Source organism: Meles meles, chromosome 11 (assembly GCF_922984935.1).
Source record: "Meles meles chromosome 11, mMelMel3.1 paternal haplotype, whole genome shotgun sequence".
NCBI classification, from domain to species: Eukaryota; Metazoa; Chordata; class Mammalia; order Carnivora; family Mustelidae; genus Meles; species Meles meles.
In genome coordinates, this window is record NC_060076.1 from 94,588,177 (window position 1) to 94,614,263 (window position 26,087).

At 53.5% G+C, this 26,087-nt stretch overlaps 1 protein-coding gene across 2 annotated transcripts in view; it reads right to left on the bottom strand.

Annotated features, from left to right (window-relative positions):
* BICD2 (BICD cargo adaptor 2) overlaps nt 1-16,217 on the bottom strand; it is a 43,203-nt gene extending 26,986 nt beyond the window's left edge. For both annotated transcript variants that reach the window (XM_046022771.1, XM_046022770.1), the window contains exon 1: nt 15,865-16,217. In XM_046022771.1, the coding sequence (XP_045878727.1) occupies nt 15,865-16,104 (240 nt within the window). In that variant the 5' untranslated portion in view covers nt 16,105-16,217. The remainder of the gene's footprint in view (nt 1-15,864) is intronic.
* Between the last annotated feature and the right edge of the window lie 9,870 nt (nt 16,218-26,087).

Below are 26,087 nucleotides of genomic sequence, written 5' to 3' on the forward strand. Positions count from 1 at the left end.
GGCCATGCTAGAGCAAGATCAAAATAGATGCCTCAAGTCTTCTATGAATCCAAAACTGCTCTCAAAAAATAAAAGCTATTTAAAAATGTATTAGCACACACCCAAACAGGAAAATCGATCTCTTCGCTAATACCTGCACCGAATAGGCCATCCAGAACACACACCAGGAAACCGAGTTAACAAAAACCAGAAACCTCTCCTATCAGCATTCGGGGATCACTGCCAAAACAGTACTGCGCCGGGGGAGGGAGGTGTGCTAAAAATACACTTTAGTGATAAAAAGAAACACAGAGACTCAACAAAGTAAACAGACAAAAGTCTCAGAAAGAGAAGTGTCACAACAAAAGCCCAAAAGCAAAATAAAGAAACAAAAGCAATGACGCTGGTGGTGTCTCCACCCCGGAGATGGTTTTACCCAGGGTGGTGGTCTGTGTGGAGCATCTGCCTCTATGCCAGGCACACAGAGGCCAGTGCCCCTGCATCCCAAGGTGATGTGCTCACCTGGGGCAGGGCCGGGCCAGGCCGGATCCGGGAGCCTCGCTGCTCACTGCCACGGCCACTCCCAGCACGGGACAGGGCAGAGGGGCAGTGACCCTGGGCTCAGCGGACACGCTCATGCAGGAGCTCCCCTAATCCTCCCTGCATAGAAGGCCCAAGGATACCCACATGGAACATGCGCACAGAGACTTGGGAGGCCCCAAGAAACAGCTACGCTTCCCCGGGAGCACCAAACCAGCAGCACTAATCACAATTCAGTTTTATAAAAAGACTGACCAGGCGCCAGGGCTCAGCATACGCAAGCCTGTAGTTACAGCGTGTCAGAGGCTGAACTACAGACATTCCTGCCGCAGACGGAGTAATGTGTGAAAAGGAAGCAAGAATACCACCCACACGGAGATGCGCTGGTGATGACTGGCCTCGCCTTCCCACCAAAGCTCTACAAAAATGGACCAGCCAGCTTTCTTCTTGACATCGTTACGAGAACATCTGGGCATCAGCAAACGCACCTAGACAGATAAGCACTGACGTTAGCCAAGAGCGAGTGCATGAATAAGTATCGGTCAAGCCCTGGGGTCCCACCTCCGGAAAGGACAAGGGAAGAGAACCTGTGCCCACAGGGACAAAGGCTAGAAGACACAGAAGAAAGGATGCGAGGAGACGATCTCACCTAGGAAATGCACTGAGGAACACCTCCGGAAAGCTTGAGAGCTCTCCAATCCTGTCGAAGTAAAGCTGTTAGGATAGGGGTACGTAATAAGGAACAATTTATCATCTCAACATCAAGAACATTAACCCTTAGACACTACCTTAACTAGAACCCCAAGACTTAGAGGAAAGGACAACTCTGGCGGGAGGGGGAGCACCAGGCGGTCGTGGGCAGAGGGCGCCACGCCAGGCAGGGAGCACCCGGCAGCTGCTGCTCCAGACCCTCTGGGGTCATCGCAGAGCAAAAGCGAAATTTAGCCTGACCATGAGCAAACAGAAAGACTCTCTCCTCACCTCCTAAAAAGCTGTAAAGGGGTAATTCACATGCCGTTACATTCACCCTTTCCGTGGATACCATTCAGCAGACTTCAGTACATTCAAAGTGTGGCGTGACCATCATCACGACTGCCACATTCTCGTCACCCGGAAAAGACGACCTCACCCCTACCAGCAGTTGCTCCCCAGCTCCCCTGCCCCAGACACTAAAAACCACCAGGGTATATCTATGTCTGCAGGGACACTTCCCAGAAGGGGCACCTCCTAGGACATGACCGCTGTCACCGGCCTCTCGCCAAGCATCACGGTCCAAGGTTCGTCCAAGGTTCATCCACGTGCCGCGTGTACCAGTGCTTCGGGGCTGCACAGGACGCTGGTGCTGTGTGGCCGCTGGGGCCGCCGTCTGGGGCAGTCCCACAGGAGCCGACCACTAGGTCACGTGGTAACTCTGTGTTTAACACCGCGAGGACCCGCCACACCATTTGCCAAGGCAGCTGCCCCATCTTCCTTCCCACCAGCCAAGTGTGGGTTCTGATTTCTCCGCATCGTCATCAGCTGCTGTCCCTGATCAGCGTCCCAGTGGGTGTGAGGTCCCCTCCCGCTGAAACACCCAGAAGAGTAACAATACCTGCCACCATTCCCACCAGTGTCTTCACCGTATCGTTTCACTTAATGCCAGCCTCCAAGTTCTCCGGAGGATTTGCGTTCACGTTTTGGGGAGGACGAAAGTAAGGAGGAGGTGGAGGCCTCAGCTGTCCCCAGCCGAGGACCACTGGGCCCCTGGCCACCCACCTCCGCCACACCTCCCACTGCACCAGCATCGGAACCGATCACTGCCCAACGACAGGAGGTTCCATGTCCAGACTACGAAGAGCTCCACGCCTCAGTAAGAAATAGGCAGACACCTTCCAGAAACACTGGTGACGGTCCAGAACAAGCTCACTACAAAGGAGTGTCTCCAACCTGCTAGTCAACAAAAGACTGCAGCAGAGGCGCATGAGAAGGGCTGGAGCCAGCAGCCAAGGATGTGTCCAGGGCAGATGTCCCTGAGGCAGGCCCTAAGGCACAAGTGGTCCCCACACAGCACCCAGAACAGCTCCACGGCCTAGCCCACAGCCCTGCTCAGCAGCGTGGCTCGGCTCCCAAGCCCTCAGTCCCCCACCAGGCCTCTGCACCCTTCCAACTCTGACAGGGTCCGGGGAGGAGATGCCACAGATAGAGTCCCGGGGGAGGGGGCAAGCAAAACCTGAGCCCTGAACACTTTACAGTCTGTGGCAACGGGAGCCCACTAGCTTCTCTCTCCTGGGAAAGATCTCCTGGCACAGGCGAGAGAAACCAGACTCTGAGAGCAAGTGACTGCGTATCATCGCCCAGGTGCGATCGCCAGAGAAGGCAGGAAAGAGGCAGGGGTTGGCAGGCAGATCCAGCACCTGGCTCTGTTTAGCTGCCTTGCCTCGAAATCACCCAGGGAGCCAGAAACATCTGTTCACAGGCGCAGGTGCACCTGCTAGGCAGTCCTTCCCAGTCTTGGGGTGTCAGGCCTGGAATCTGGAATGTTGTGGTTTACTGGGCAGTGCCTGTTAATCCCCAGATCTGGCTAAGGCTGGTCACGCTGGTCCTTAGTCCCACTTCACACGACTTACGGAGATTATCTTCCTCCTGGCACACGGCTCTGCACCCCCAGTGCTGGGTAACTCAAGCAGCAGAGCCTGAGGAGGGCTCAGCCTGTTTGCCAGGGGACCAGGGTGGCTATCCGTGCGTGTCTGTCCTGGACAAGGGCAGATGGGTTGCACTCATGGGAATCACCAGGAAATGTGAGAGTGTAGGTGCACACAGAGCCCTGCACACCGGTGACCCCAACATCCCCAAGGGGAAGGTGTTGGTGACTCAGGCACCGACTTGGCCCCCGGCTCAGCTAGGAAGCCAACCATTAACACATAGGTCTGCAAGAGAACCTAATTACCGCAGAGGCCAGCAAGGCTCCTGCAGCCATGTGGGGTGGAAGGCACCTTCTGGGGACGCTACTGGGGGGCAGCCGTGCGAGCACAGCCAACTCTTCGTCTCCTCATAGGTGAGTTACGCATCCACCTAAAACATGAGGGCTGCTTCCAAGTACTCAGGGCAGGAGCCAGAGTTGCTCCGGAATCTTCTTCCATCCCGAGATGCATCCCACGCGGATTAATGCAGCCGACCACGTGAAGAAGGGTTCAGCCCCACCTCACAGTGAATCCCAACAAGAGGGACACAGGACAGCCAGCAGGAGTAGCTTCCTGGGTGCCTCCAGCAAGGGAAACCACAGGAAGAGGGGGACCAGCTCCCACACAAGGACAGAACCTGGAAGGCCTGGGACATCCCTGCTGGGAACCCATCACGCCACCTCTCAGAACCAATGTGTCACCAGGGATCCAAGTGGCCTGGCAGGGTAGGGCAGGGCTCAGGACAGTCAGCCCCAGGGAAAGCAAGGGCCCACCCTGCAACCTTCCACCTCCTGGGAATTCCCTAAGTCCCACACCACCCAAAGACCCGCACTCTTGTCATTTCAGTTCACAGACAGAGAGTCAAGCTGGGGGAGGAAGCGCCCAAACCCCCAAATACCAGTGTAGGCCAGGGCAGGGTTGGGGGAGCCGGCAGGCCCAGCCGACAGGAATGCAAACACCAGTGGGCCCAGGGCACCCGTACCTAGCACCAAGCGTGCCCCTCCTCGGTGGGATCAGGCGAACCCATGCCTGGCCAGTGACAGATGCTCCGTAAATGCCTACGGATGGCCAGGAGGACATGGGGGACACTGTGGGGAAGGGGTGGGGGATAAAGGGGCCATACCAGAAGTCGGAGGGGGGGACAACAGTCTGCTGAGAAGGCTGGAGATGCTAAGGGTTAGGAGGGGGAGGCTTCTGGGGGAGCTAGAGAGCAGACCTCCTCTTTGGATTAGGAATCTCCCCTGGGAAGCGGGGGCAGTCCCCTCGTGGACTTAGGAGTCCCCTCCAAGGAACAAGGACTTCCTCTTGGGAGTGGGGGCCTCCTCCCGGGAACGGGGGGCAGATGGAGGCCATGGGCATACTCACACAAACTCTCCCCGGCTGATAACCCTTATCCATCAAACCAGCGTGCCAAGGATCCATCCCTGTCCTAGGCCCAGGTGATCCCTGTGTGACATCTGTCCTCCATCAACCCACCCTCCCCACTATGTGGCTTTTGGCCTTAGTTTCCCTGAAAGCACCTGCACATTGGCTGCGGGGATCAGATGAACCAGACCTGAGGACTGATGCCCACATGGGAACAGAATTCAGCTGCCTATGGATGGTTGTCACCCCCCCGCGCCCCCCCTCCCATCCGTCCACACTTGTCCCATTGCCAACCACACACCCCAGCTGTCCTGGGCAGCATCCAAACATTAAGCTGCTTTTAGAAAACTGGGAATCCACTCCTGGGCGGTAGGGATTTAGCCAGAATCGGGTGCATTTAGAGAAGATTACACCCTAATTGCCTCAGTGTCAGCAGGCAGGCTTCTGGCCAGCTGAGCCCCAGAGCTGGCGGCAATCCCTAGGGACCCGGGCTTTACCACTCAGGGACCCAGAGGCCAGTCCTGGGCCAGAGGACAAGGCCCCGTGTTCCCACAGCAGCCGGCCGCCCACCACAAACCTCATTCAGCAGCCTGTGGTCATGGCAGGAGGGGCAGCTGTCCAGCTCCCATCTGCCCTGTGTCCCCAGGATGGCCTGGGCTGGAAACACCAGGAGAGCAGCCTGCCCTGGGCTGGCTTGCTCTGTCTCCAATCTCTGCGCGTCTTCTCCATTATTCGCCCTGCGGTGAAGGGACACCCAGCAAGCCACATGGTCAGCCAGTGGCCAGACTACCTCAGGACCCAGAGACTGCAACTTTTGGGGACAGACATGTCTGCGGCTGTGGCCAGGGGGAGACAGTGAGTCTGAGGGGTGAGTGTCCCCCACATCCGGCATTCTGTCACGCTCTCCCTGGCAGGGTTAGCCCCAGGTGCCCCCAAGGAACAGGTGCGGGATTACCTGCCGTGAGGGGCGAACCTCCTGGGCGACAGCCAGGGCCCTGTGCTGATGCCAGCTGTCTGGTCTCCCCGCCTCACCCCTTCTCCCTGCACACCTCCAGGCTATCCGCAGGGGAGCAGCTTTCAGGCCCGTCGTGTGCTGTCGGTGACATAAACACAAGCATGCACACGCTCCACGCCACGCTCCAGGACGCCCTCCATGCAGACAGCCCGGGGCCATCTCATGGCCACGACCACAGCACCAGCACCAGCACCGCGTCACATGCAGCAGCGACCCCGTAAACTGCAGCTGACTGCCGCCCGGAAGCTTGGGCCCAGACGCACTCTCTCTCCAAGCTTCACAGCCGCATCGTGGTTGGAGGCATTCCAGACCTCAGCCGGTGCGAGCCCAGGGCATCCCCCAGTGGAAGGGGGCAGAGCGTGGAGAAAGAGGTGTACTCGGCAGCAAGAGCATGTGGGAGTCCCACCTGGGCCGACCGTAAGTCCAGTGGGTGCCTGCAGACCTGTCCCAAAGCTGGCGACAAGGAGCAGCCACAGGGGGAGGCTGGACCCGGGGCCCAGCAGGCTGGAAAGAGACTCCCAGAGGGTGCCGAGCACCTAAGGTGGCAGCGGGGGCACCCAAACCCAAACACTTCTGGAGTGACGGAGAGGCCCCTGGGCAGGCAGCCGGTGGAACACCCATGGGTACTGGGTCTCGGGTCTGACCACCGGCTGACCCCACATGGCCCCCCCCAAACTACTGCCTGGATCAAATGTACAGACTGTCTAGCAGATCACTGGGTTGGTTTATCAGGAAGAAAGTCAACCCTCACTGAGCTGAATCCCAATGGAAGGAAAATTATATGAAGACACTGTCCTGTGGTCTGCCTTCAGAGACGAGGGCACGGGGACACAGACCAGCACACTGGTCTTTTGTCAAAACCCTTACCAATGTGCTGGTGATTTTTCTTTTTAACCACGTGCACTGTTACTTTTTGTCAGGATTTTTAAAAAAGGACAATCACAGTTCTCAGGAACCATAACCAACCCAATCAGCGCAGGGCTGAGGCCGGGGCAACAGGCCCCAGTCAGGTGCGCAGAGTCATAGCACAAATCCGCAGGGCTGAGGGGACACATGAAGAGACGGAAACCCAGTGAAGCCACTGACACACCAGCAGGAGAGTGGGATATGATCAAAAGCGGGACAAACAGGGTGCAGGCAGTCCCCACATACAGCGAACTGGGCGGGGGCGGGGCGACACAGCAGAGCAAAAGACGGTCTTGTCCCTGCAACAGACGGTGCTGCAACACCCAACACCCCCACGTGAAGAAGTGCGTCTGGGCACACCTTATGCGCGTCACAAAAACTAACTGAAAACCAAACCCCCACCAAAAAACAAGATGCCAACCGAAAGAACTTCCAGACAGAAACACAGAACTGGGATAATCCTGGGTTTGGTGATGCAGATCTCGGCACCAAAAGCACAACCCAGGGGCGCCTGAGGGACTCTGTTATTGGCGTCTGTCTGGGGGTCAGGTCATGATCCCAGGGTCCTGGGATCAAGGCCCGCGTCAGGCTCCCTGCTCAGTGGGGAGCCTGCTTCTCCCTCACCCACTCCCCCTGCCTGTGTTCCCTCTCTCTCGGTGTCTATCAGATAAATAAACAAAATCTTTAAAAAAAAAAAAAAAGCACAACCCACAAAAGCAAGAGGGCACAAAACTGAAACCGTTCTGTGAAAGACCCTGCTACGAGAGTGAAAAGACCAGCCACAGACTGGGAGAAATTACTCGAAAACTAGGACTTGTGTCCAAAATGAAGACCTACTAAAACAGTAAGAAACAACTCAATTTCAAATGAGCCAAAAATGAGCACCGACACCTCACCAAGGACACAGACAGCAAACAAGCACGTGACAAGCTGCTGTGCACCGAGTTTCACCTGGGGAACGCCAGCCAGCAAGATGCCGCTCCACTTTCTGGAGTAGCCAACATCCGGAGCACCGACCCCACCAAACGCTGGCGAGGACGCCGAACAGCAAGCACGCGGGGTCAGGCTGCAGAGACGCAGGTTGCGCAGCCACTGTGGGAGGCTTCGGAGGTTTCCGCAAAACTAAACATACTCAATCCAGTAATCACACGTCCGCGTACTGACCCAAAACGAGCCGAAAACCTACCCCATGCAAAATTTGCACGTAGATATTTGCAACAGCTTTAGTCACAATCGTGCAAAGCTGGAAGCAACCAAGATGCCCGGTTTGAATGGACGACTGTGGTAAAGCCACAGGGAAATCCCTGAAGAAGCTGGGGGACCCTAGGAGGGAACACCAGCGCCGAGCAGTCTAACTATTTCAAGGGGATGAAGCCACCTCACAGGAGGGGTCGGGGAACACGGAGCTTGCTCAAGTACCTCGTCTGGAACTAAGTTGAGTACAGAAGACCAAAGGCACAGAAGCCCTTGGCTCTAGGTGACACGGGCACAGGTCAGAAGCTGTGACCCTCCTGCGCACCTGCACTGGGACAGAGCGGTTACGTGTCTGCGTGGCGGGTGGTGGAGCCCGGGGGCTGTCTCGCTGCTGGAGGGAGGCTGCGGACGAGCAAGGGGAGGCAGCCGGAACCACACACGCGGTTGGGCTAGAGCCGTGGGTATGAATCCACGTTCAGCTTAACAGTACGCAGGTGGCTCCATCTAGAACTGTCTGTAGATGTGTGTGTGCACCGGCTGGTGTACCCACACCTGTCGCCTGGTTCTGTCAGCCGGGACGGCGCAGGGGCAGTGACTCTGCAGCCGCAGCAAACACCCAGCACCCAGATCTTGCTGCTGCTTCTTTTTTTCTTTTTTTAAGATTTTATTTATTTTATTTTTTGAGAGAGAGAAAGAGCACACAAGCAGGGGAAGGGCATAGGGAGAGGGAGAAGCCGATTCCCTGCTGAGCTGGGGGCCCTGTGTGGAGCCCAATCCCAGGATCCTGGGATCATGACATGAGCTGAGGGCCGATGCTTAACAGACTCAGCCACTCAGGTACCCCCAGATCTTGGCTTCTAACACCCTCTCCGATAAAAGAAACCAGGCTCCTTGAAGAAATGACTGATTCCAGGACTGGGGCATGATGAGCCTGGAGCACCTCACAGCACAGAGAAGTTGCTAAGAAAGGAAGAAGGAAGGGAGGGACAAAGGAGGGAAGAGAGGAGGGAGGGAGGGATGAAGATGAAGGAGGAAGGAGGGAGGGAGGAGGGAAGAAAGGAGAGAAGAGAAAGAAGGGAAGGAGGAAGAGGGGAGGAGGAGGGGGAGGGAAGGGACGGAAGAAAGGAGCAAGGTGGGATGGAACAATCATGACAAGGAGCGTGTCAAGGGGGCACAGGAGCAAATGCAAGAGCCGCCGGGGCCAAAGCTTGAACAAGTGACCAAATCAGGAGTACTGGATCCTCACACAAACGTAAACCAAGTGTCTGTGAGCCAGCACCCATATAAGCCTGTGGATGAGTAACTCACTAAACAGGGAAGAGCCAGGTCTCCCATGCAGAAAAATCCCAAACCACTTACACAGAAGCTCCCATCCAGGAGGTGTCTGGAAAGGGGGAAGCGGTGCCTGGCAGAGGAGACCCCGACAAACACCCAGGAAGGGATGTGGTGAGAAGAGCTCTTCGCTGCTGAGACCCTCCTCCCAAAAACACATCCCCCACTCCAAGCCCGAGAAACACAGGAGACAAATCCCAACTGAGGGACATTTGGCAAAACACCTGCCCAGTGCTCCTCAAAACTGTCAAGGTCACCACAAAAGGGAAGTCTGAGAACCTGCCACAACCAGGAAGAGCCTGAGGACACGTGGGTCTGTCTTGTGGGATCCCACATGGGGTCCTGGGGACAAGACCACATGAACAAAGGCTGAGCCCCCACCAGCTCCCTCTGATCCTCAAACATCACCCATTTCTGGAACAAACAGATACTGTAGCAGAAGGGACTGCTTCACCAGGCTGGCCACAATGACAAAGTCAGGGGACATCGGTGCTGGCCCCAGCTTGCTCCTAGGCCACTATGGGATCTGCCCTCCCTAGCCGGTTGAGCACCTGCAATATCTGCCTTTGCACCAGGTGAGAGGGTGACAGCAGACAGCCTGGCCCTGCCCCATCCTGGGGCCAACATGCCCTCTGAGCACCCCAGGTTAGAGCTCTATCTAGGGCATCCTGGGAGCCCCTCAGGTTGGCGGACAAGCCTGGACCCCTGCAGTGCACACAGGATGGGGTGTGGAGAAGGAGAGAGGAGCGTGCCCAGGGGACCGCAGGCAGCCAATGACCGAGGCCCACAGGACAGGCATGGGGCCACCCTCACGCCATCACCGCCAGGGCTTCTAGGATGCCGGGACGCTGAGGCCCAGGGAGGGGGCCACTGGGTCACATCAAGCCTTGCTGGCATACAGCATGGGCCATGAGCCTTCCTCTGAGCCAGGTCCCCACATATGGAACGGGGTCACAGAGAACTGGCACTGCTCTTCACTGGCCTGGACACACCCGATGGGTTAGCACGAGCCCCGGTGGGCAGAGAAGGTGCAAGAAGGCATGCTGGACAGGTGACCTAGGAGCCAGGCCACCAACCAGCGGAAGGCAGTAGTCCTGCCAACTAAAGAACACAGGGGCGCCTGGGTGGCTCAGTGGGTTAAGCCTCTGCCTTCGGCTCAGGTCATGATCTCAAAGTCCTGGGATCAAGTCCCACATCCGGCCGTCGGATCAGCAGGGGACCTGCTCTCCTCCCCCACTGCCCCCCCCTGCCCCCCACCTGCCTCTCTGCCTCCTTGTGATCTCTGTCAAATAAATAAAATCTTCAAAGAAAAAAAAAAGAAAGAAAAAGGAACACAAACATAAGAGTGGGGCCTGTGGGAGAGAGCAGCCCCAGGTCTGGTGGGAGGCAAGATGGGCAGCCTCAGGACAGGTGCCAGGCCCTCAGCCAGGGGCACCCAGCAGACCCTGCTCGGCTTCTGATGCAAACAGAGGACCCCTAAAGCGACATTTCTGAGTCCCAATGCTGCCCAGAGATCACGACAAGGTCAAGGAATGTTAACTTCGTCAGATGTGCAAATTCACCCGTGAATGGTACGAAACGTCGAACTTACAGCCCTCGTTTTCTCAGCCCAACTGGGCCGCGCTTACAGAGAAGCAAGAGAGCTGGAGGAGAGCTGGAAGGAAGGAGAGCGCTGGAGCTGCAGACGCGGGCAGAACACACATGCCCACCGCACGATCCCCTCTGCTCGGGTTCTGCTTGAAACTTCCCCTAAAGGTGGAAACCCTCAGCAGGGGTGCCATGCAGACAAACCCGTAAAACCCGACCGCACGAGATTTCACACAGCACAGTGACTGACCAGAAGCACACGGAGTCTTCTGAACCCAAGGAAACCCGGTCTGCGTTCACATGAACTAAACCTGCTCTTCGGCAACCCAGACCGCGACACTGAACTGTGTCTCTCTGGAAACTTGCAGCTGCTGGTTGCTGCTTTTCGAAGTAGCTTGTACAGCTGCCCCACGTCCATGGGAAGAACGCACCTGGCAAGTAGAAAGAGCGCGCCTTTCCCCATGCTCGCCGTCCGTCAATCACCTCCTGATCCCCGCGCACACACACTGCTTACGGCTACCTGCTGACGCTTTTCAGACACACGATTTTTTTTTTTTAAGATTTTATTTATTTATTTGTCAGAGAGAGAGAGAGAGAGAGAGAGCGCGCGAGCACAGGCAGGCAGAGTGGCAGCAGAGGCAGAGGGAGAAGCAGGCTTCCTGCCGAGCAAGGAGCCCGATGCGGGACTCGATCCCAGGACACCGGGATCATGACCGAGCCGAAGGCAGCCGCTCAACCAACTGAGCCACCTCTAAAAAGGAAACCAGGCCCCAGACCTCCTCAATATTATTACCTGCCTGAGCCCGATGGCCCTGCGACCCTGTGACCCCGCGACCCTAGCTCTCGGTCTTCCTGCTGTGGGAGCAGGCTCCGGGCCGGGAGGGCCTTGCCTGTCACAGCCTGCAGGGCCCTGTCCAGCCCCTGCCCAGCAGCCAGCCGCGCCTCACTGGCTCAGAAGCAGCCAATCTCTCTACATCCCCGATGTGTGCAGCGGCATGTCACCCAGCACACCGCTGTGGACAACTGCGACTGCGGGCGGCTGCCCCTTGCTGACCAGGGGAAACTGATCTCCTCCCCCCCAGCACCGGCCAGGGTCCCTGAGGCGACAGGAAGTCCGGCAGGAGTCCGTGTGGCCCTGGCCACTGCTCTCTCTGACCACCGCCTGTCCGTGTGCTCCAGAGGCACTGGCCCCCCCATGCCGGAGCCGCAGTCCCCCGCCCTGACCCTGACAGCCAGAGCCGCTTGTCCAGGGCCACACAGCTCCTGAGGGCCAGGCGGGGCCCACCCTCTCCCTCAGAGCCAGCGTGAAGACCGTGGCCCTGGAAGGCACGCGCAGCACCCCCTTCCCTGCCGGGGCTGTACCCTCATCTCAGGAAGCAGCTCAGTCACAGCCAGTCACCACAGACAGGACAGGAGGGGCCACGGGGGCAACGCGGGAGACTCTGGCATTTCTAACTAAAAGCCCTCACGTTGGCTTTACGAGCCCCGCCTGACACAGTCCCCAGGCGCTGGGGGTGGGGGCGGCAGCCGGCAGTGCAGCCAGGGACAGCCAGCTGGTCACCGCCCTTGCTCCCCCGCAGTGCCTCCCTCCACGGTCAAGACCTTGTGTGCATGGCCACCTCTGCGCCCCCAGGGCCCACCACACCCCACCTTCCGCCCCAAGACAGGCCCCTTCCCACCCCTGGCAGAACGGCCACCACACGGCAGCCCAGAACGTGCAGTCCCCTGGGGGGACTTCAGCCCCAAGGACTCTGCTCCATCTTCCCCACAGGCTTTAGCCAAGTCAGGGCTCTTCCCACCCCCAAGCGGACACTTGAGGAGGCCTCCAACCACCTCCCCCTCAGCAGGAACAGGGGCAGGCCACACAGGCTCAGGGCCTTGAGCAAAACTCAGCTTCTCTGTGCCTCAGTTTCCCCAGCTGTAGGATGGACATAACAAGGTGGTGACTCCAAGGGTGGGTGTGGGGCCTGCAGGAGTCAGTGGGGCACGGGGAGGACTTCACAGCACCCTGCTCTGTGGGACTAAACTGACTCACAGCTCGAACTTCTACACAAAGACCCTGAGGGGACCCAGTGCCTGAGGACCCTGTTCATAGTGGTCACCCCCACTCATCCATACCTCAGTTTCCCCATCCACTGGGAGAGGAGGCTTGGAAAGGGAGGGAGGGCAGGCGTGAGTGTAGGAGACAGCGCAGCGCCCCACTAACTCTGCCCTGGCCCTTCAGGCCCGGCAGGACCGGACACTCTAGCGCTGAGTGCCGGACTCAGGCAAGTCCAGAGGGGACGCAGCGGCGAGAGGTACCCAGGCCCGGAAGGGCAGGCGGGCAGGCGGGCAGGCGGGCAGGCTCGCGGGCCTTCCAGGAGACGGGAGAGGCAGGGCGGGTGAGAGCCGCGAAGGCAGCCAAGACACAGCGCAGCCGTGCAGGGTGAGCCAGGCCCAGCCGGGGCCCCAGACCGCAGGCTCTGCTGCCCAGTCCACGGGACTGTGGGGACGGCGGGGAGGGGAGCCGGGCCTGAGGGAGGTGGAGGGAAGGAGCTGGCGACACGAGCTAGCAAACACTAACTAGGCACTTCCTGGGTGCCGGGCACTGTGCCCAGACCCCGACACACCACAGCCCGCCAAATTCCGCCCGCTGCTTCCCAGGACCTAAGTACACCGCGCCAGCGAGAGCTCGAGGCTGCGCCCGAGGCAGCCAGGGTTCTGCCGCTACCCTTGGACCCCGGAGCCGGCCTGAGGCACGCCCTCCAGGCCCCACTCCCTGAGGCCAAGGACCACCCACTCAGGGCACCTGCCGGAGCCCAGCAGGCAGGAGCTCCCGCCCGGCACATCTACCCCCCCCAGACCTGAAGGTGCGGTACAGAACGAGATGAGGACCTGCACACCCAGGCAGGAAGCACCACACGCCTGACCCAAGGCCAGCCCATTCTCTTCCGCACAGAGCAGGGAGGGGACACTGTGGGACTTGGGATGGACTGCGCCCTTAAAAGCAGCGGCCCACTCGCCCTGGGCCCGGGTACACAGCCACTCACCTGTGACCAGCAGCTTCCCTCCCTCACAAACGGGACCGTCCGCAAAGGCTGGACACAGGAGCGCAAGCACCCCGTCCGAAATACGGTTTGTCAGCAACTGAACCAACTCTAGTTCGAGAAACAAAGTCTTAAAAGAAGAAAAATGGCTCACGTCTCTACTAAAGAAAAAAAAGACCCAACCAAATTTGTCTCCTTAAATCTTGATTTTTAAAGTAAGGGTTAACATATCGAAATAAGACCCCGACTACCGCGAACGAGGCTGAGGAGAGCCCGTGCCGGCCTGGGTGTGAGTTGGCCTGGTGCAAGCTTCCCACAGCACGTGGGAGGCTCCGACGCTCCTTCCTCCGGCTTCAGCTCCACTGTTCTCGCCACACCTGCAGTGGGAGGAGCCAGGGCTCTGGAGCGCAGAGCCCCGCGTCCAAGGCTAAGGGGCCGGTCCTGCGGGAGCCGGGGGGTGACATCAAACTAAGTACGCAGGCACTTAAAGAACACGTGTGGGGACTGACACACCATTCTCCTGATTTCCCTCGGGATCCACCCTCCAGACACACCCCACAGACCGGAGCCAAAATTCCTGCACTGGTCAAAACATGTGTCTGTGACAGTAAAGAGCCGACAACTGAATGGCCTCTAAGTGGGGACTGGTTCTTTCTGCTTCAGTCCGTTGTGCTCCGTTCCTCAAGTGGACATGAATGTGAGCTTGTCAACACAGAAAGGGACTGTGCTTGCTGCTGGGGTGGGGGGTGGGGAGGTGCCCAGCAAGCTAGGGGAGGGGGGAGGACCAGAGACCAAAAGGGGGCCAAAGGCGCTCCTGCTCTGTATTCTCACCGTCCCCTGCCTCCCTCCACTGGTGCATCCCCTCACCCCACATATGAGCCTGGGGCCTTTGTGGGAGGGGCCACATGCCAGCCGATCTTGGCTCCAAGGAGGTGCCAACACTTGCTGGCAGACGACAGGACCACGGTCTGATGGCTGCCACCTGCCCCCGCTACCGCCGTTGGTCAGTTTACTGATACCAACCAAACACCTGCTTTGCCTAGCACCGATCTAAGCGCCTGTGAGGACTAATACGTTCTCTCCTCCTCACTATCAGAAGAGGACCCTACTAGTGTCCCCAGTGAGGCAGAGAGGCTCTGAACATTCCAGGCACCTGCCTGAGGCCCCTGGGAGCAGACATGCGGGGAGGTAGGCAGTCAGGAAGGCAGCAAGCATGGTGGATCCCAAGACTAAGGGCCAACTGCCCAACTGGATAAGGGAAGTGTCCGGTGGGGAACAGCACACTGTCAGAAAAAAACGAGAGGCCACACATCTGACCATGCACGGCCTTTTCAAATACACAATTCTCAGACCACTCTTTTCTGGGTGGGCAATGCTGCAGAAAGAAAAGCTAAGGCTCCATCCCACAATCACAACTCCAGCAAAGAGCTGGGCCTGGAGCCAAACCTGGATGTTCCCCCCAGAAAGCAACTTCTTCCTGCCCAGCCCCACAACAGGGTCCAACAGTCAGGGAGACCTGGGACAGAATCGCTGTTTAAGTCACCCAGAACTGCCTCATGGAAGGCCTGCGCAGCTCTCAGGAAGGCCAGAAGGCACCGTGGGGGAGGGGTCCCACCTCATCCGGAGGCAAAAATCGCAGGAGACACAAGGCTCTTTCGGTGACAAACACCCACAGACCTGTCACCAGACCCTGGGACAGCGGCCAAGGCAGCCAAGACAGGAAGTAGGCGGGAGAAGTACTGCATCCCAGAGAAGTGATGAGGGGAGCAGTTGCGGAGCTGAGCCTAGGAGAGACGAGGGGGATGCCAGGTATCGTAGATGACCACATTCAAGGCAAGCCCCTGTCGCGGCCCTTTTCCGGCCTCAGGGCGCTCACGGAGGAGAGAACTGCTCTGCCTGGAGGTGATGGGGCCCCAGGCCTGGCTTCTCCCAGCCAGCTACCTGCATCCATCCCACGCCCCCTACCCCCAACCCAAGAAGCCAAACGCCGCAGAGGACACCATCCCACCCGCCCCGAGGCCTGCAGCCAGAAGCAAACAGGCTGGCTACATGGCCCCACCCGCAACCCCTGCCCGCAGAGGCCGGAACTCTCGCATGCGCGCCGTCCACACCTGCGGGCCACTGCAGCACTGCCTAGCGGACCGGACACCCTGACCCTGGGCGCCGCAGTGCTGGCCCGACCGGGCCGCAGAGCTGACCAGGGCTCTGCCAGACCGGGGTCCGGGGCTGGCCGGGGCGCGGCGCCGCCCCCGCTCCTCACCTCCTTGAGCTGCTCCATCTCGCCGCGGATGGCCTCGTAGTCCACCTCCAGCTCCTCGAACTGCAGCTTGAGCTGGTGCTTCTCCTCCAGCACCGCCAGCCCGTACTCGGCCGCCTGGATCTTCTCGCGCGTGGTCTCGGCCAGCTCGTGCGACAGCCGCTTCACCTCGGCGCGCAGCCACTCGGGCTGCGCCTCCATCACCAGCCGCGCGTACTCCTCCTCCTCCGACGGCGCCGACATGGTGGCCCGCAGCCGGCTACCGCTGCTCTCAGCGAGGTTCAGGCCGGGTTCCCGTCCACCGCAGCCGTCGCCGCCGCCGCCGCCGCCGCCCAGCCCGACGGCGCCCCGGCCGCCGCCGCGCAGCCGCAGTGCGCTCCGTGCCGCGCGAGGCACTGTGGGGGCCGTAGTCCCGCCCGCACCGACTACAAGGCCCGTCGTGCCCCGCTCCGGCGGGCTCGGCCGTGATTGGCCTGCGGCCGCGCGGAGCCAGACTTCTAACACCATTGCCTCCGTCACCGCCTCCGCGAGTATTGTGGGGGCCTTCGTCCCGCCCCCGGGCCCCACTACAAGACCCGTCGTGCCCAGCGCCGCCGCCGAGCCGTGATTGGCCCTGGCCTAGGCCACCGGCCGCCAACGCCGTGGCTTCCGCCGCCGCCCCGGGAGGTATTGTGGGGGCTGTAGTCCCGCCCTCGCCCCGATGGGCGCCTGCTGCCTGGCGGTCGTGCCCAACAAGGCTGGCATCCCACTGCCCCGCGGAGGCGGACACAGAAGGTCTCCCCGCCTTGGTGTCTTCCTCCATTTCTTTCAGCCGTGTTTTTTTCATTTTCAGCCTACACCCCTTACCTCCTTGGTTTAATCCTTAAGTGGTTTTATATGCTCTTGTAAATGGCATTGTTTTCTTAATTTCCTTATTAGCTTGTTTACTGTTAGTGTGTAGAAGTGCTCTGGAGTTTCTGTGTGTTGGTTTGTTACCCTATAATGTCACGGAACCTGTTTATTAGCTCTAAGAGCTTCTCTGGGTTTTGGTGTGGAACCCAGGGCTTTGTCCATGGAATATCGTGTCATCTGCAGTTTTACATTCCCCTGCCCAATCTGGATACCTTTCATTCCTTTTTCTTGTCTGATTGCTGTGGCTAGGACTTCCAGGGCTATGTGGGACAGAAGTGAGTACAGCGGGCATCCTTGTTGTCTTCCTGATCCTGGGAAGAAAGCTTTCAGTCTCTCACCCTTGAGTATGATGTTCACTGGGTTTTTCATATATAGTCTTTATCATATCAGGGAAGTTCCCTTCTATTCCTAGTCTGTTGAGTGTTTTTATCGTAAAGGGGTTTTGGACTTTATTATATAGTTTTCTGCATCAATTGAGATGATTATGTGGGGTTTTCCCCTTTATTCTTCAATGTAGTGTCTTACAGTAGCTGATTTTCCTTCTTTCTTTCTTTTTTTAGATTTTATTTATTTATTTGAAAAAGAGAGAGAGAGCCTGAGCAAGGAGAAGGGCAGAAGGAGAGAGAAAAGGGAGTCTGATGCCACACTCGATCTCGGGACCCTAGAATCATGACCTGAGCCAAAGGCAGCTGCTTAACTGACTTAGCCACCGAGGCATGCCTTACATTGGTTGATTTTCATATGTTGAACCATCCTTGCATTTGGGAATAAATCCCGTTTGACGGTGGTGTATAATCCTTTTAACATATGACAGAATTTGGTTGGTGAGTATTTTGTTGAGGATTTTTGCATTAATGTTCAAAAGAAATAAATGGTTTTTAAAGAAGCTATTCCTAAAGGCATATGAAAATTATCAAATACTCCTGGTAAGAAGATAGGGCTAAGGGGTGCCTGGGTGTGTCAGTGGGTTAAGCTTCTGCCTTCAGCTCAGGTCATGATCTCAGGGTCCTGGGATCAAGCCCCGCATAGGGCTTTCTGCTCAGCAGGGAACCTGCTTCCCCGTCCACCACCACCCCTGCCTCTGTCTGCCTCTCTGCCTACCTCTCTCTGTCAAATAAATAAATAAAATCTTAAAAAAAAAAAAAAAAGATGGGGCTAAGTGGAACCGAACGTCACACAGTGTTAAGTAGGGAAGGAAACAGAAGAGAGGGTTCCTGTGCAATCAGCTCTGGAACCGGGCCTTGCAAGGGCCTTGCACATTGCTCACAGAACTGGAAGAGAAGTGGAATCACTGCGATGTGAATGGTGACAGCAGTGTGGGCAATTACTTTTCCTTGAGCATTAGGTGTGCTTAATACATAAGAAAATGCCCTGTGGGATATGGATACATCCCCAAGTATTTACAGGTGGAACACGGGATGCATTGAGTTCATTTTATTCCAGAAGAAGGGCCAATGAGGTTGATGGAAGAAGCAGTTGGTGGCGGTTGGAGCGGAGTGGCGCACACACCGCTTGTTATGCTCTAGGCTTCTACATCTATTTTGAAATTCTTTTAGTGAAAATTTTCATGTTTCCTCGTTGGAATGACATTATCTTCATAAAAAAAAGTCATTTCCTTGTCTCTTCTCTGATGTGTCAGGCTGCCATTAGCGTGTCACTTGACTTCGGGGTGGCTGGCCATACTGGGAATAGATACGTGACCAGTGGACATGAATTCTTACCTCATACTTTGACCTACATCTTATTTTGTTTTCTTTTTTTTATTTTTTTAGAAACATATAATGTATTATTAGCCCCAGGGGTACAAGTCTGTGACCTACATCTTATTTTGAGTTAATCCCTTGGTATCCCACTTACCAGTTGCTCTCATGCGCCTGCCTGCATGAATTTACTTTTGAAAACTCCGTATGGTTTTTAGGTAAAGTCCACATGTTTAGAATTTCAGTTTAAAAGAATATACAACGACAGCGGTGCCTGGCTGGCTCAGTTGGTACAGTATGTGACTCTTGATCTAGGGGTTGTGGTTGTGTTTGAGTCCCATGTTGGGTGTAGAGATTTCTTAACTTTTTTTTTTTATTTGACAGAGAGAAATCACAAGTAGGCAGAGAGGCAGGCAGAGAGGCAGGCAGAGGGAGAGGAGGAAGCAGGCTCCCCACGGAGCAGAGAGCCCGATGCGGGGCTCGATCCCAGGACCCTGGGATGATGACCTGAGCCGAAGGCAGAGGTTTTAACCCACTGAGCCACCCAGGGGCCCCTCTTAACTTTTTTTTTAATCCAAAAAATAAAAGAACATAAACTACACACCTATCATAATGGCTAAAATAGGGGGGAAAAATGATGGCAGCAACAAATTCTGGCAAAGATTCAGAGAAACAATCATTCATACACTGCCTTCAAGAAAGCTATTTCTCTTTTTCCTATAAAATAGAACGTGCTGTTGCCACTAGACTCAATAATTTCACTCCTGGAGTGAAAGGAGAAAGAAAGGAGAGCTTGTTTTCACATAAAAATGTGTACACAGATGTCCACAGCAGACTTACTTGTAAAAATCCCAAACCAGAAACAATCCAAAATATCTTTCATCAGGTGAATAGTTTAAAAAAAAGAAAAACCCACCATGATACACCTGTACATGAGATACTACTCAGCAATAAAAGGAATGAGCTATGGAACCCACAACAATCTGGGTGAATATCCAGAGAATTACACCAAGTGAAAAAAGCAATCCCAAAAGGTTATGCAATGTATGATTCAATTTATATGACACTCTTGAAATGACAAAATTAAGGAAATGGAGAACACATGAGTGATTGCCAGGGGTTGGGGTTGGGGAGGGTATGTGAGCACATAAAAGGGCAACGTGAGGGACCCTTGTGGTCACGGACATGTTCTGTATCTCGCTCTGATGTGTGACGTGAACATACACACATGATAAAATTGCACAGAACACACTTAGTGACTATATGTAAACCCGGGGAGATCTGAATCAGATGGGTGGCTAGTAGCCACACCAGCCTCCTCTTTGTGATATTGTACTAGAGTTACAAAAAACATAACTGAGAAATATAAACAGAAAATACGATGTGGCTTTAATTTGATGAACAAGGTCTTAATCCAAAGTGCTCATTTCTGGGGGCACCTGAGTGTCAGTCGGTTAAGCAACTGGTTTCGGCTCAGGTCATGATCCCAGGGTCCTGGGATCGAGCCCCACACTTCTCCCTTTCCCTCCCCCTCTGTGATCTCTCTCGCTGTCTCTCAAATAAACAAATAAAATCTTTTTTTAAGTGCTCATTTCTGTCAGAGACAAAGGTAACTAATGATATCAAAATCACATATGTTTGACATGAAAGAAAGAGAGAAAAGAAGAAAAGAAGCCCCCTTCACAGAGAAAAGAAGCCCCCTTCAAGGAGATACACAGACACATATTACTTCTCCTTTAAACAAAGCGATGGTGTGTGATGCACACTGGTTCCTCTCAGCAATCCCTTTTATGGCTGCATACTTCTCCATGGTATAGGTGAGCCATACTTCCACTCCACTGATGGACACTTAGGTTGTTTCTGATCTTTTACGAGTACATCATTGTAGCAATAAATATCCTCACATTTAGGGTTCATACGAGGAAGACAGCACAGTTGGTAAAAGCTGCTGAGTTATGATCGCCATGGCTGTTTAGTTGATATAGCTTCTGGGATGGGAGCTGCTTTGGGCACCTTTCCCAGGCTGGCATCTGAATGATGAGGGGACACCTCTGTCCCTTGGGCTTTCTTGCCAGGACCTCACCTCTGCTCTCCGGTGCCCAGTGGTGGGGGTCTTCTTGCTTGAGTCAGGACAGCTCTGATGGGGGGCATCTAATTGGAATTATCACCCAACAATGAGGATTGTTTCCAAGAACCTTCACTCCTCCATAGGGCCCCTTTTGCCTTTTGAAGTTCTGATATACTTCTCAAATTGATTTATAGATTTCAAACAATCCTTATCAAAATGCCAGCTGGCTTTTTTTTTTTTTTTTTTTTTCAGAAATTGATCAATGGAATAAAATCAAGAGTACAGAAATTAACCCACACTTTCATGGTGCATTGATTTTCAGCAGATCCTTTACTGGCAACAGGAGATCCACACACAAAAGAATGAAGTTGGAACCCAACCTCAAATTTAAAATCTGTGCTCCAGAGGACAAAATTAAGAACAGAAGGGAGAAAGTCTTTCAAATGACAAGATCAGACATCTGGGACTCCTGAGTGTAGGTGGACTTGGAAGTCAACTTTAGGGACTCTGGCAGCTGGCGCCCTCTGTTGGCCTTATTTAGCTCTGTGCCTGCAGACCCTGCCAGGGGCCGGCCTAGGGGAAGGATTTTCTGGGGGCAGGAGGAGGGTGGGAGGCTGGGTCAGGAGGGAGAGCAGCAGGGTGAAGGGAAATCTTCCTGCAAGAACGCTGCACTTTAATAAGGATGCCACCAACACCAGCAATGTCCACGCCAGCATGGGCCACCAAAGCAACACACCACGGACTGGGCAGCTTACAAAACAGACATTTCTCACAGTCCAGAAGGTTGTCCAAGATCCAGGGTGGCAGCATGGTTGGGTTCTGGGGAGGCCTCTTCCCGGCTTGTAGATGGTGATCTTCTCCCTGTGTCCTCTTGTGGCAGAGAGTGAGCTCTAGTGCCTCCCTCCTCCTCCTTCTCCTCCTCCTCCTCCTTCTTCTAAAGGCACTAACCCTTTGGACTGGAGGCCCCCCGCTTCACTAACCTCATTTAACCTTTCTCACCTCCTCTAGGTTCTTCTCTACTGGTGCACCAAGGGTTTGGGTGTGGACACGTGCATTTTGGGGGGAAACAATTCAGTCCATGGCAACAAGAATAACAGGAGTGCGAGATGGTGGGGGAGTAGGAGACCTTAGTTCCGTCTGGTCCCAGGAATTTGGCCCGCCAGCTATCAGATCATTCTGAACGCCCGTGAACTCAACAGGAGATCTAAGAAAAGAATGCCTGCAACTCGACCCACAGAAAAGTGACCACTTTCTGCAAGGTAGGAGGTGAGGAGACGTCGATCCAAGGAGATATATGGGAGGATAAGCAGCGCGAGGAAGGAGCCTCCATCAGCCAGCTACCAGAAAGTGACAGAGCAGCGGACCACAAAATCAGAACTTTTAGAAGTCTGCCCTGGTAAGGGACGTCCCTGCCTGAAAGGTACTCAGGTGGCGAAGCGGAGGGTGGACCCCTAGCTGGGACAGTGTGGTCTCAGGATCCAGGAGTCCACAGAAAGAATGAAAGTGCCTGAGTCCAGTGAAATTCCCGGTACCAGAGTGGGGCAGCCGGCTGCAATCAGTGAGCCCAGGTGTGCGCTTTCAGCTCGGGGTTGCCATAAACCTTGAACCCCACACAGTCTGCTGACTGCTTTGCAAACAGGGGCCCAGCAAGTGGCAGAACCGGAGTGAGACTCCCTCCCTCCCCCCAGGAGGAGCAGCATGGGTCTGTGCCACAGGAGTCTGCAGGGTTTGGGGACTTGAAACAGGGTCACCCATGCCTGAGATAGGAATGTTTGGTCACAGGCTGAGTTGAGCACAGAGTGCGGACAGAGACCAGGGAGACAGGAGTGATTGACTGCTTTTTCCTAAGGACACACTGAGGAGTTGGGGGGGGGGGGTTGTCTTTCAGCCCTGGGGCTGGAGATTGGGAGGTTGCCAATGTCATTCTCATCCACTAAAGCTGGTGGAAAGCCTTCAGGGAACAAAAGCCACATAAAGCAATCTGGAGCTACTTACTTTGCCTGGCCCCTGGCAAGGGCAGTGCAATTCTGCCTCCAGCAAAGACACCTGAGAATCAGCACAACAGGCCCCTCCCCACAAAGATTAGCAGGAACATCCAGCCAAGACCAAGTTCACCGATCACACAAAACTCCAAAACTCTAGCACTAGGGGAAAATAGTATATAGAATTCATGTTCCTCCTCCCTCATGACTCCTTAGTCTTTCAGTGTTAATTTCTTTTCACTTTCCTTTTTCAATGAATTTCTTATTTTATCAACTACTTTAAAGTCTTTTTTAACTTTCATTTTTATAGTTACATTCTATCTTTTCATTGTATTTGATTTTATTTTTGTACACATATAAGTTTTTTCTTTCTTTACAGTTTTGGGATCTAGTTTTCTAACAAACAGGCCAAATTACCCAGGATGCAGTGTATTGTTCTGTTCTATTCACCTGTCTGATCATATTCTTGCTCTTATCTTTTTTTAATTAAAAAAATTTTTTTTCAGTGTCGGGTCTCATCTGATTTCTTTACTATATATTTCTCTGAGGTTGTTGTTGCCATTTGAGTATTTTTTTTCTCTTGTTCGTCTCTTCTTCTCTGGACTGAGTGACAAGATGGAAAAACTCACCTCAAGAAAGAGAACTAGAGGCAGTACTGACTGCCAGGGACAGTACGGATATAAGTAAGACGTCAGAACTAGAGTTCAGAATAATGATATAAAGATATTAGCTGGGCTTGAAAAAGGCACAGAAGACACTAGAGAATCCCTTTCTGAGGAAATAAAAGAACTAACTGCGAATCAAGCCAAAATAAAAAAGGCTATTAATGAGATGCAATAAGAAATGGAGGCTCTAACTGGTAGAATAAATGAGGCAGAAAAGAGAATTAGTGAAATAGAAAACAAAATGATGGAGAATAGAGAAGCTGAGTAGAGAGAGATAAACAACTACTGGATGACGATGGAAGAATCCGAGACATAAGTGACACCATAAGATGGAACAATATTAGAATAATTGGGATCCCAGAAGAAGAGGAAAGAGGGAGGCAGCAGGAATTTGGAGCAAATTATAGCAGGAACCTTCCCTAATCCGGGGAAAGAAACAGGCATCCAGGTGCAGAAGGCACAGAGAACCCCCTTCAAAATCAATAAAAATAGGCCAACACCCAACATGTAATAGTGAAACTTGCAAATCTCAGAGACAAAGAGAAAATTCTGAAAGCTCCTCAGGACAGGAGGTCTGTAATCTACACAGGTAGAAACATTGGATTGGCAGCAGATCTATCCACAGAGACCTGACAGGCCAGAAAAAAATGGCATGATATATTCAGATAACTAAATGAGAAAAACATGCAGCCAAGAATACTATAACAAGCTGGGAGAGATCATTCAGAGTTGTAGGAGAGATTAAAAAGCTTCCAGGACAAACAGAAATTAAAAGAATTTGTGATCACCAAACAGCCCTACAAGAAATATTAAAAGCGATCCTTTAAGCAAAGAGAGGGCCCCAAAGTAACACAGACTAGAAAGGAACAGAGAAAATTTACAGTAACAGTCACTTTACAGTTAATATAATGGCATTAATTCATATCTTTCAATAGTTACTCTGAATGTAAATGGGCTAAATGCCCCCAATCAAAAGACACAGGGTATCAGAATGGATAAAAAAGCAAGACCCATTGATATGTTATTTGCAAGAGACTCGTTTTAGATGCAAAGATATCTCCAGTTTGAAAGTGAGGGGGTGGAAAACAATTTACCGTGCTAATGGACATCAAAAGAAAGCTGGGGTGGCAATCCTTGTATCAGAGAAACTAAATTTTAAACCAAAGACTGTAATAAGAGATGAGGAAGGACACTATATCATAATTAAAAGGTCTATCCAACAAGAAGATCTGACAATTGTAAATATTTATGCCCCGAACATGGGAGCAGCCAGTTATATAAGTCAATTAATAACAAAATTAGAGAAACACATTGATAATAATACAATAATAGTAGGGAACATTAGCACCCCACACACTGAAGTGCATCAACTAAGCAGAAGATCAGCAGGAAACAAGGGCTTTGAATGACACCCTGGACCAGATGGACATCACAGATATATTCCGAACATTCCATCCCAAAGCAACAGAAGACACGTTCTTCTCTAGTGCACATGGAACATTCTCCAAGTAGATCACATACTGAGTCACAGATAAGGTCTCAACTGGTACCAGAAGATCGGGATCATTCCCTGCATATGTTCAGACCACAATGCTTTGAAACTCGAACTCAATCACAAGAGGAAATTTGGAAAGAACCCAAATACACGGGGTGTCTGGTGGTTCAGTCATTAAGTGTCTGCTTTCAGTGCAGGTCGTGATCCCGGGGTCCTGGGATCGAGCCCCACATCAGGCTCCCTATTCAGAGAGGATCCTCCTTTCCCCTCCCCCACTCTCTCTGCCTGGCATTCTGCTTGCTTGTGCTCTGTCAAATAAGTAAATAAAATATTTTTTAAAAAATCAACACTCGGGGGGGCGCCTGGGTGGCTCAGTGGGTTAAAGCCTCTGCCTTTGGCTCGGGTCATGATCTCAGGGTCCTGGGATCGAGCCCCGCATTGGGCTCTCTGCTCAGCAGGGAGCCTGCTTCTTCCTCTCTCTCTGCCTGCCTCTCTGCCTAGTTGTGATTTCTCTGTCAAATAAATAAAATATTAAAAAAAAAAAATCAACACTCGGGGCGCCTGGGTGGCTCAGTGGGTTAAAGCCTCTGCCTTCAGCTCAGGTCATGATCCCAGGGTCCTGGGATAGAGCCCCACTTCGGGCTCTCTGCTCCGCGGGGAGCCTGCTTCCTCCTCTCTCTCTGCCTGCCTCTCTGCCTAGTTGTGATTTCTCTCTGTCAAATAAATTAAATAAAATAAATAAATAAATAAATAATAAAAAATCAACACTCAAGGAAAATACACACCTAAGTACAGAACCCCAAATTATATGAAGCAAAACCTAATAGAATTGAAAGGAGAAATACACAATTCAAAAGTGAGAGTGGGAAATGTTAGTATACTACTCTCTGTAATTGAAAGAACAAGCAAGCAGCAAATCAGAAAGGATAAACATTTGAACAATACTATCAACCAACTTGACCTAAGTAACATTTACAGAATGTACACTAGTGACTACAGATTACACATTCTTTTCAAGAACTCCTGGAACATTCTCCAGCATAAGTCAAATGTTAGACACAAAGCAAGTCAAAGTTTAAAGAGATAGAAATTATGCAAGGTGTGTTCTCTGATTACAACGGAATTAGATAGAAGCCAATAACTGAAAGACGTCTGGGAGAACCTCAAGTATTGAGAAATTAAGCTACAAACCTCTAAATAATACATGAGCCAAAGAAGATATAAGAAGATTAAAATTTAAAATATTTTATTCAGGGCTGCTGGGTGGTTCAGTTGGTTAAGTGACTGCCTTGGGCTCAGGTCATGATCCCAGAGTCCCGGGATCGAGATCTGCATTGGGCTCCCGCCTCTACGGGAGGTCTGCTTCTCCCTCTGATCTTCTCCCCTCTCATGCTCTCTCTCTCTCAAATAAATAAAATATTTTTA